The 10,780-nt window shown below is 33.4% G+C and overlaps 2 protein-coding genes across 5 annotated transcripts in view; both read right to left on the bottom strand.

Annotated features, from left to right (window-relative positions):
- Positions 1 to 9,700, bottom strand: part of LOC127870037 (uncharacterized) — a 68,900-nt gene extending 59,200 nt beyond the window's left edge. The window contains exon 1 of the mRNA XM_052412697.1: positions 9,498 to 9,700. Within this exon, the coding sequence (XP_052268657.1) occupies positions 9,498 to 9,700 (203 nt within the window). The remainder of the gene's footprint in view (positions 1 to 9,497) is intronic.
- LOC127868783 (phosphatidate cytidylyltransferase, photoreceptor-specific-like) overlaps positions 1 to 10,780 on the bottom strand; it is a 195,479-nt gene that overhangs the window by 138,207 nt on the left and 46,492 nt on the right. The gene's annotated exons all lie outside the window — the stretch shown is intronic.

Here is a 10,780-nt window from a genome sequence, read left to right on the forward strand (position 1 = left end):
TAAATAAACCTCAATGGGACTCGAACCACTGACCCCTGGAGCCATGGAGCAAAAATCTACCGCTCTATCATCATTCGAACATCCGCATTGATAGAACTTGAAATAAAAAGTGTTGTTAAAATGTTATTTTTATAATTTGTAAAAAAGGTTTATCAATGACTTTGCCTTATTTGACAGTTTTTGAACCACAAGACTCAACAAGATAATACATAATATGATTACAACCAAGTTTGATAAATATCTACCCATACAAGAGGGTGACTTAGTAGGATATCCAACATGGTTAATTAGGAGGTCCACCCATCTAACACTGTTAACAATTTCTGGATAAAGATTATGTCTCCCACCACTTTAGTGGTGTGAGAGACATTTGATTTACCCCAGTGTGTCTGTTTGTCTGTCACACTTGATGTCTGAACTAAAGTTCTTGTTTGTTTTACATGCACTTTTATCATGCAAAATGCTGATAAGATAGCATGAAATTGCGTCATTTCAAGGTGCCATTTCAAAAAAAAAATCAACGTCAGGAGGGGACACTCCTCCCGCACCCTCCCCAATTCAGCCCCCCCCCCCCCCTCTGAACATTTTCTGGATACGCCTCTGAGATCAGTGTTAGTTGTTTTTCATTTTTGCTTTTTGTCAACTCGTTCATTAAACATAAGCTTTTTAATTATAATGTCAACATTTAAAACAGATTGGGGCGTTTGAAAAAAATATACTTAACGCAAAGCATACGCATTGAGAGTGGTTAAAAAAATATGACATACTGATTTAACTAAATAAAACCATCTTTAAATATAGTTCCCATTACTTTTTTTAATTTAGACATTTGTTTCATTTAAACTCTTCATTCGGTTTATTAATTATCAATATTAAAAAAAAATACTATTAAAAATTAGAAAACAAATGTCGATGTTCTTCGAAATAAGCTTAAAAAGAGAATTTTATGTTGTTGTAAATATTCAATCATGACTGTAATAAATTTTCTTAAATACGCTGAACCTACAAACAAGTGTAAATACTGTTTGGATTCTTTCAATTCATGATTTTTTATACAATGCAACCTTTTAGTTATAGTAATCAACCTATTTCCAAACAATGATGCACAAAACAAACGATCTAGATAAGACTCTCACGTACCTAACTACCCATATACATGAAAAATTGGAGTCAACGCTTAGGAACGGTCGTTCAAAAGCAATGGGGGTAAACAGTTTCAAGGAGCTCAAAACCTTACACGTGGTCAGGATTATTTATTAACTATTTTAATGTATATACAAATTTGACGCCATTGCTTCTTAATTCATATTAAATAGCAATACAGGGTGATATATTCCAATATATTTACTAATTTACTACTCTTTGGTTATATACAGACAAGAGCACCAGCACCTTTACTTTCGGGGACACGATAAAATCTAACCGAAATAGTATCAGCTACATTTAGTCTTTATTTAAAATCTGAAGAGACAAAGATTCATATAGTTCTCACATAAATATCATAGTCGTGTAACGCAAGATGAAGCCGTACGAAGGTTGTAAAACTAGTTTCAACTAAGTAAACTTATTAAATTAAAAGATGATTTAACCAAAACCAGTATTAATAATCTTAAAAGCATTTAAACCAGAAATATCAAGTAACTGTGATATTTAAATATAGTTCTTTTTTAAACAAATCATAAAGAAAGACTACCAATAAAAAGGAGATAAACGAAATCTGGCGTAAAAAATACTTTTGCGGGAAGTCAATCTTTGAGAGATAATGTTTTTTTCATCACGGAACGTATATTGACAGGAGTTGAAACGAGTATTTGACCCTTACTGTAGTCAATTCAAATTTATGCACAAACTAATCATCCGATTTTAATGGTTTATACGTTATCTTGTTGCTTATTAATTCCTCTTTCAAAAAATATAACTTTTAGTATATTTCCGTTGTTATTAATGGATGTATAGCGAGTTAAACACGAGAAATACACATTTTATGTTTTACCCACGCGCGTTTAACCTTGTCGATACTTTGTTACGTAACCAGTAGCTATCGATTAGCGTACATCGAAGCGTCGAGGTTATACATTTTGATGTACCCACTCACGTCTTTTTTCTATGTTTACTTTTATTTCTCGGCCGATTTTGACAAATTATATATCATTAGAAAGCCTACCTTTCGTAGTTTTCAGATATATAAATATATATGAAGTTTTACTTCTAATTTGGGCAGCCCGGCGAGTTATAACTTTAACTTTTGCAAATATCATACCGTTTTAGAATCAATATTTACGGTAAACATGGTCGTACTTTATACAGATTTGTAACGTTTATATTAGGAGTTAAGTTTTTAAAACTAAATCTTGCTTAGGAGAATAGAATTCTGTATTCGATAGAAAAAAATGGGTTTAAAAATAAAGTAAATAAGGAATGACTTTGTACGAAAGTAGCTCGCGGTCATAACGCTCCAAACTGATGCTACGGTCTTGGCGATTATGCTTTTGTTTAGATACCGACCATTAAATTTCCTTTGCCGGGATTATTATATTTTTTATCGAATATATTGTTCACGAAACATATCAATAAATCTTACTATTAATGAAGCTTAATAAATTAACGATTTCAGCTCTTGTTTCTAACGATGAAAGGGTGATAATTTTATATGAGCCTCATCAGGGGTGGGAGTGCTTGATTGTAATACCCATTAATGGCACGCTCTCAACCAGCTCTTGTTTATAACACAGACAGTGTGTTAATTTTATTACGAGACAGAATATATAGCGGACCCTCTTGATATTTTTCGGCTTTGCATACTTCAAATAAAATGGGTGTCAAAACATTCATCGTTTGTTGTTAATTTTCAAAGAGGTTAATATGTATAATTATATGAAAGGTTTTTTAACTTAAATTATCAATTAATTAAAATTATTTAAAGATTCTTGAAAATCCCGGCAGAAAAATATCAAAAGGGTCTGCTATATACGCTGTCTCGTAATAAAATTAACACCCTGTCTGTATTATAAACAAGAGCTGAAATCGTTAATTTATTAAGCTTCATTAATATTTAGCTTTATTGATATGTTTCGTGAACAAAATATTTCAATATATTCCATAAAAAATATAATAATCATGACAAAGGAAATTAAATGGCCGGTATCTAAACAAAAGCATAATTGCCAAGACCGTAGCATCAGTTTTCTGCGTTAGGACCGCGCGATACTTTCGTACAAAGTCATTTTTTTCTTAACTTCATTTTTAAAACCATTTTTTTTCTATCGTATACATAATTCTATTCTCCTAAGCAAGATGTAATTTTTAAAACTGAACTCCAAATATAAACGCTACAATACGGTATAAAGTACGAACATGTCAACCGTAAATCTAGACTCTAAAACGGTGTGATATTTGCCAAAGTTAAAGTTAATACTCGCCGGGCTGCCCAAATCAGAAGAAAAGCATAATAGATATTTATATATCTGAAAACTACGTAACGTAGGCTTTCTAATGATATATAATTTGTCAAAATCGGCCTAGAAATGAAAGTATAATTTAAAAAAAGACGTGAGTGGGTACATCAAAAAGTATAACCTCGGCGCTTCGATGTACGCTAATCGATAGCTACTGGTTACGTAACAAAGTATCGACAAGCTTTTTGCCGATACGGTCCCGTTTCATATCCGTCTCATCTAGAGTCCGTGTTTTCATATACAACCTATCGGTATGTTTTATCTTTGCACGACTCTAATGGTTTAATAGATCAACATCTTAATCGTGCGACCAAATTCTGGTCATTTCCTATGAATACATAGTTTTATTGTAAAAAGATAGATTTATCTACAAGACTCTTTTGCATGATACGTGTACAGATCGGTATTCAATAAAACTTTCATCAACTCATTGTTGTGATCATTTTCTGTTGTGTAGTACTAGTAGGTATTGTCATGTCCTCACGTCTCATTCGGTATAAAAATGTGTACACCTTCGCTTTTATTCATTTTCCATTTCGCGTTGCATATGTTATTTTTTTTTACATGATTGCAGGAACAAACAAAGTTGGTATCGTAAAATTAAGTCCATAAAACATTATAGGAATATGACAACCTATTTCATGTTCATACTGTATGTAAAATTGATAATATGATCACCATGCGTTCATATAAATTACCCACACTAAAAAGTATTTACAATAATTATTGTTGTCGCGCATCAGCTTTTGTATAAACTGATTATCACTTCATTATAACTTGCTCAATTTATTAAGATCTACGAACAAAATTATATTCGATCCAACTGGCCAAAGTTAGTTAAATTTGAAAGCTTACTCTCTTTTCAAAATACCATATTGTTATTAAATATTTTGCCGCATTCGTTACTGATTGTATGGAATTCCATAAGGAAAAATAGTATTTGCTGCTTCTTTAGTATTTGCTGCTTCTTAACTTAATATTGTATGAACTCCTCATATTTTGTCTATTCATTACCTGTTTGTTCTTACCGAGTTCAAAATACATACACGTACGTTGGGCATTATTTCTGGAATGTTCATTAATTTTATGGCGATGCACTTAAACCATATTTAGTTTTATGTATTGTCCTCGGTGGTAATGAAAAGGTCATAGACCGGACGGACTCGTATGACTTGAAGGAAAGAACAAACACAATATTGTTGATTGAAAACGGGCATTTATTATAAAATGCCATAAAAAAGATAAAAATAGAACAGATTCTTTCCAGAAAGGCATAATGGGTGGTAAAAAATGCCATAAAAAAGATAAAAATAGAACAGATTCTTTCCAGAAAGGCATAATGGGTGGTAAAAACACGCCACGCGTATATACACATACAAAAACATGAATTTGAATGTGATGACGGCGGGAAAAACACGCCCAAAATAAGTATAAAAGAAAAATATTTGATGCGCATAACAGTAAAATAAGAAACAAATGTGTTTTACACACAGGTAAAAACATACATAGTACGGGAGTCAAAACCTTATGGCGGAGAAGGGGTGGAGGTGGGTTGTTAATTTCGACCATATTGGATTCCTCGTTAGTCTAAAAGGATACAAAGGGCCACAATGGCCAACACTGAATTTGATTGGTCAAAAGAGCCCATGTGACCCCACCCTGAGGTTATACACAAGTAATTAAATATAAGGCTTGAACCAATATAATGTTCAACAATTAAGAAATCGTACAATGACATAAAATCTTTTATGTGTGCATAAAATATTATTTATGTATTGTCCTCGGTGGTAATGAAAAGGTCATAGACCGGACGGACTCGTATGACTTGAAGGAAAGAACAAACACAATATTGTTGATTGAAAACGGGCATTTATTATAAAATGCCATAAAAAAGATAAAAATAGAACAGATTCTTTCCAGAAAGGCATAATGGGTGGTAAAAACACGCCACAAAGGGGACCGGAACGGGAACCCCGCCGCCCATGAAGTACGGGAGAGGACCGCAATTCGAAAAGGGGGTAGTTGCCCCTGAATGAATATAAACGTAGCCTTACGATTAAGGTCAGATATGTGAAAATTAAGGACAAATAAGCATTATAAGCTAGGCTTAAATCATCCATCTGCTAATTAATAACAAATTATAAAACCTAGTGAAGTAAATTAATTGAAAACAATAGGATTGGTGTTCAACGATCACTAGAATAAGCATAACTTAATTATATGTGTATGCTCCATAAGAAAAACACTGCCAGAAAAAAGCAGTGTTAATAAGAACTGCTTAACCTTATTGTCAACAAAATTGACTTAGACCTATATGTAAATAATTGGAGCTGCGACCTTAACCAGTCAGACATAAAACAACCAATATTTGTATAAAGTAAAAGCGCTAGTAAAACTGGTGAAAGACTACCTGCAGCCTTTAACTGTCGGGGAAACGTAACTTTTACAGCAAAACAACAAAAGTAAAGTAAGAAGATGCCCACTTAAAGGAGTAAGCAATCATGAAGAAAAAAAAACAAAACAACATGTATCTGCGGCCTTAAACTGTCATACAACATAGGGGATATATCCAACAAATAATGGCTTTAATAAACAGCCTTGTTAAAAGGTGAAACGTTTGCTTGCAGCCTAAAACTGTCAGGTAAACATAAATTGTACGGCAAAGCAACACACCATAAAATAAGACAACGTACCGGTAAAAGAGTAGGCAATCAATAATATAGTATAATCCCCGATCCGAGCACTAAACCGCCAGACAACATAGGAGATATAAGCAACAGATACTTGCCTTAAACAGCAGCCTTATTAATAAATGAAAAATTACCTGCAGCCTTAAACTGTCAGGTTAACATAAATTGTAAAGCAAAGCAACGAAAATAAATATAAAAAAGATGTAACGGTAAAAAGTAGGCAATAATATAGGAAAACAATGGATCTGTGGCCCTAAACCATCATGCATAGGAGATATATACAACAGATATGGCCCTAATTACAGGCCTTTGTTATAGGTGAAAAATTACCTGTATCGATAAGAAAGTAAACAATAATATGTTATACAATGGAGCTGCGGCCTTAAACCAACAAGATGACCAAACATATGTATACAACAGATTTTGGAATTAAGACTAAGTACAGGTACCTGTTAAGAGGTGAAAATGAATGTGCAGCTTTAAACTATAAGATTAACCTTAAATGTTCAAGAACCTGACGAAGCAAAATATTAAAATGTAGTGGTTAAGTAGTATGATATCATGAACCCAGTGTAAAACAATGTAGGGGCTGCCCTTAACCATCAGACAACATATGAAAAGTATTTAACACATATTGGCTTGAATAAAGGGTATTGGTAAAATTTTAAATACAATCTGCACCCTTTACCTATCAGGTAAACATAGATTGTACAGCAGAAACAAAAGTAAAAATATGTACCCATACAGGAGTAAGCAATCATATAGTAAAACAATGGAACTGCATTCTTAAACTATCAGACAATGAGATAAAAAAGACAAACATTGCCTTGATAACAGACCTTGGTAATAGGTAAAAGGTTACCTGCGGGGTTAAACTGTTGGTTAAACATAAACAGTCAAGCAACACAACAAAAGCAAATTAATAATTGTAACATATAAACAGGGAAAGCAATAATGTACTGTGTAGTACAACTATGGAGCTGTGGTTTGGAACCGACAGACAACCAGCATTGGCATGAAGTACATGTACCAGTAAATGAGTAAAAGACCATTAGAACAATAAACTGTCAGTTAACATATATACATAATATGAAAAACCTTGACAAAAGTAAGATTCGGAATGTACTTGAAAAAGAGCGACCAATCAAAATTTAATAAACAATTGGGCTGCAGATGTAAACTGGCAGACAGTTAAAGAGACATATACAACAAATACCAATAATCCAGAGGAATATCTGTGGGAATAACCATATGGAACAGCTCGGGTAACAAGCCCGTGATTTAAAACGTGAAAGAACTGGGCTAACGATTATCGCTTATGAGTAAGCAAAGTAAAAAGGGTAATGGATTATGATGGAAAATATATATGTAATGGCTTTCGAGGACAAAACCTAGGAAACGTATTGATCTTATTTGGTGTGACTTAGTGGAGCATGATTATTTACATAGGGATGTGGCAGATCCCTGTGGGGCGACATTCCCTTTAACTCAGAGATATGAAAAACTAATATGCCCAACAGTAGCTTCAAAATCTTAGACCCAGAAGCATCTTTTGGGAGATGAAGATTATCGGGCAGAAGGCAATTTTATTCGTATAATACGCCAACACACAGGTTTATAATGGGAAAGATGTGTTGACACTAGAACTGTTAGAATAACTACCCGTTAAGATTGGCATATACGGTAAAATTGGCACATACCAATAAGAAAAACAGGGAAAATAAGTTAAAAACTTTGGTCATAAGAAATAGAAATAAGTTTAGTTAGAGGGGTAGTGTAAACCCCAACGATGCCTGACTGGGCAGAAATTAAAAGATAAATATATGCATGGCATGTCCAGATATCTGAATCGGCAGAACATGTAAGTACATTCATGACCTGATCTGGTACCCAACTTAGGTAAAATAGCTCCTTCGAAGACAACTATAGTATCAATATCAGCCTAGACTGAATAACTTAAATCCTGCAGAATATTGAAAAATATAAGCATGGACTGAACTGAATAACTAAAATCATGCATAAATTTAGTTCCTTTGTAGAGAACTATAACCTCAATATCGTCCTGAACGGAATAACTAAAATCAGGAAGAATACTGAAAAATATAAGCAAGGGTTGCATAAAACATAGGTCCTTCGTAGAGAACTATAACCTCAATATCATCCTGAACGGAATAACTAAAATCAGGAAGAATACTGAAAAATATAAGCAAGGGTTGCATAAAACATAGTTCCTTCGTAGAGAACCATAACATCAATATCAGCCTGAATGGAATACTGAAAATCAGTTTGAATATAGAAAAATATATGCACAGCCTGAATAAATATAGTTCCTTCGTAGAGAACTAAAATCTCAATATCGGCCTGAACGGTCCAACTAAAATCAGGCTGAATATTGTAAAATATAATAAGCAAAGCCTGCATAAACATAGTTCCTTCGTAGAGAACTAAGATATCAATATCGGCCTGAACAGTCCAACTAAAATCAGGCTGAATATTGGAAAATAATAATAAGCAAGGCCTGCATAAACATAGTTCTGCGTAGAGAACTAAAATATCAATATCGGCCTGAACGGTCCAACTAAACTCAGGCTGAATATTGGAAAAAATAATAAGCAAGGCCTGCATAAAAATAGTTCTGCGTAGAGAACTATAACATCCATATCAGCCTGAACGGTATAACTAAAATCAGGCTGAATAATGGAAAATATAAAAGCAAGGCCTGCATAAACATAGTTCTGCGTAGAGAACTATAATATTGTTCTGCGTAGAGAACTATAATAACAATATCAGCCTGAACGGTATAAGCAAAATCAGGCCAAATATTGAAAAATAAATAAGCAAGGCCTGCATAAACATAGTTCTGCGTAGAGAACTATAATAACAATATCAGCCTGAACGGTATAAGCAAAATCAGGCCAAATATTGAAAAATGAATAAGCAAGGCCTTCATAAACATAGTTCCTGCGTAGAGAACTATAACAACAATATCAGCCTGAACGGTATAAGCAAAATCAGGCCGAATATTGAAAAATATAATCAAGGCCTGCATAAAAATAGTTCCTTCGTAGAGAACTATAACATCAATATCAGTCTAAACTGAAAAAATTTTAATCAGGCATATACATACTTACTTCGGAGAGAACTAAACCATTAGTATCAGCCTGAGCTGATAACTATAATCGGACATAACATTGAAAATGTATAAGTATGACATATAAAACTAAAAAACTGAAGATCACTAGATAAAACACAATGTTCTGAAGAGTGAAGTCTTCCTGTTTCTAGCCGTAATTGTTCGTTCTGGTCCTTCGTGGTTTAATGTAGTGTTCGATAGGAAGGGCTGAAAACGTGCCTTATCGTCCCATTGTAGTACTTGTACAGGAAGTGCCAGCCAGCGGACAGGTCCTCTGTATTGGGGTGTTGAGAGGTAGGCAGGTTAATGTAGTGTTCAAAGGAAGGGCTGGGAACGTGCCTTATCGCCCCTTTGTAGTACTTGTACAGGAAGTGCCAGCCAGCGGACAGGTCCTTTGTATTGCGGTGTTGAGAGGTAGGCATGGCCTGAAATGATAACTAACAGCGTGCATATATTATAAAACCAGCAGCATACAGAACAGATGATTTAAACTTGGTATAATCTTGAAAATATAATGACAGATAACAAAAATTACATTAATATTGCTAAAGAGATTATAAATAATTGTCTCCAAAATCCTATTGTAAAATATACTGTGAGTCGAAAACATAATCAAATGTTAAGAAGAGCCGCTTTTTTATAACTCATACAGTATATAACCCACGAGTTCAAGATTGTGAATATGATTCACATTGTTCATGACTTAAGTACATAAAGACACATACTGGTAAATGATAGTATATTAAATAGCGAGCATGGCTTTTAGTGACAATAACACTAGAGTGTGTTTTAGATAGATACAAATACATATGTCTTGCTTATAATGAGCACAAATGTTATACGTACACAAATACTTGAAACCTGAAACTTGCTTATTTGATGAAACACCTATGTATATAATTATATAAATCAAAATGTGTTTACAAAACATATACCTGTACATAAAATTGATATAAAAAAACTAAAATTGATAGATATTACACGTATGAAGCATTAATGAAAGTATAATAATGGAAAATAGTTTGATAAATAAAAATGTAGAAAGAAACTTCAGCAAGTTTTTGGCATCATAAAGACACGCTTTTTCATTAACTGAAGGATACGTGAAAGGATATTTCTGTTCTCTGGCTCGGGCTGGGGGATTCTGCAGCTACCGGTCACCTTTACGGACACTTCTTGGGTATAACCTTATGTGAACTATTGTGACTACAAGTCACAAATAGACTGACCAGATGTGACTACAAGACAAAACTTGAAGGTTAAAATTACATTGTGACTATAAGACACACCACACCACATACAAATAAGATATATATATATAGATATATATATGAATATGAAGCTTTTAAGAATATTAAAATTACTTATAGTTTTTAGTAGTTACAGACTTAACAAGGATATGTTAATGAAAATATAACGACCAATGATTGCCATAAAGAAAACATGAACAACAATAGCACAACAAAACACATCACAAGAATTTTAAAATACACAAGTTGACC

Source organism: Dreissena polymorpha, chromosome 2, assembly GCF_020536995.1.
Source record: "Dreissena polymorpha isolate Duluth1 chromosome 2, UMN_Dpol_1.0, whole genome shotgun sequence".
Taxonomy (NCBI): Eukaryota; Metazoa; Mollusca; class Bivalvia; order Myida; family Dreissenidae; genus Dreissena; species Dreissena polymorpha.